At 59.2% G+C, this 458-nt stretch overlaps 1 protein-coding gene across 1 annotated transcript; it reads right to left on the bottom strand.

Annotated features, from left to right (window-relative positions):
* Positions 1–6: 6 nt before the first annotated feature.
* On the bottom strand, positions 7–433 carry LOC109364960 (AT-rich interactive domain-containing protein 1A-like; the record flags this gene model as incomplete). The annotated part of the gene is given in 2 exon segments (XM_031557686.1): positions 7–40; positions 43–433. Coding segments are annotated over 2 exon segments (425 nt in total), but the record flags the coding sequence as incomplete, so codon positions are not given.
* Between the last annotated feature and the right edge of the window lie 25 nt (positions 434–458).

Here is a 458-nt window from a genome sequence, read left to right as displayed (position 1 = left end):
ATCAGCAGCAGCCCGGCGTGTTTGCACATCTCAGTGTCATGCCCGGCACAAACGACAAACTCCTGATGATGTTGGAGATGCAGATGCAGCGCTTCGCCAGAGAGTCCTGCCAGTCGTGGGTGAGGCAGAGGGGTGTCTCGTCCCTGCGGCGAGGTTCATCCTCCAGAACTGCTGAGGAGCTGCCAGATGGAGGAGCCTGCCCTTCCTGAGCATTTCCACTGCTCTCAGCCGCAGAGCACTCCCTCTTGCTCTCAAAGTAGGTCTGGATGTGCTCAGTGGTATTTCCGCCACCCATCTGCCAGAGCAGGCGGCCGCTCTCCAACCCACAGAGTGCTCTTTGCCCTGGGTCTCCCACCTCGTATTCCTCCAGGATTCCAAAGACCTCGATCAGGCAGCGCCGGAAATACTCCACCAGGACTTCCAGCAGGCCTGGCAGCTATGGGGGAGGAGAAAAACGG

The sequence above is a fragment of the Meleagris gallopavo genome, unplaced genomic scaffold (genome assembly GCF_000146605.3).
Source record: "Meleagris gallopavo isolate NT-WF06-2002-E0010 breed Aviagen turkey brand Nicholas breeding stock unplaced genomic scaffold, Turkey_5.1 ChrUn_random_7180001945819, whole genome shotgun sequence".
Taxonomy (NCBI): Eukaryota; Metazoa; Chordata; class Aves; order Galliformes; family Phasianidae; genus Meleagris; species Meleagris gallopavo.
Note: the sequence above shows the minus strand (reverse complement) of the source record. Positions and strands in the feature narration are given on the sequence as shown.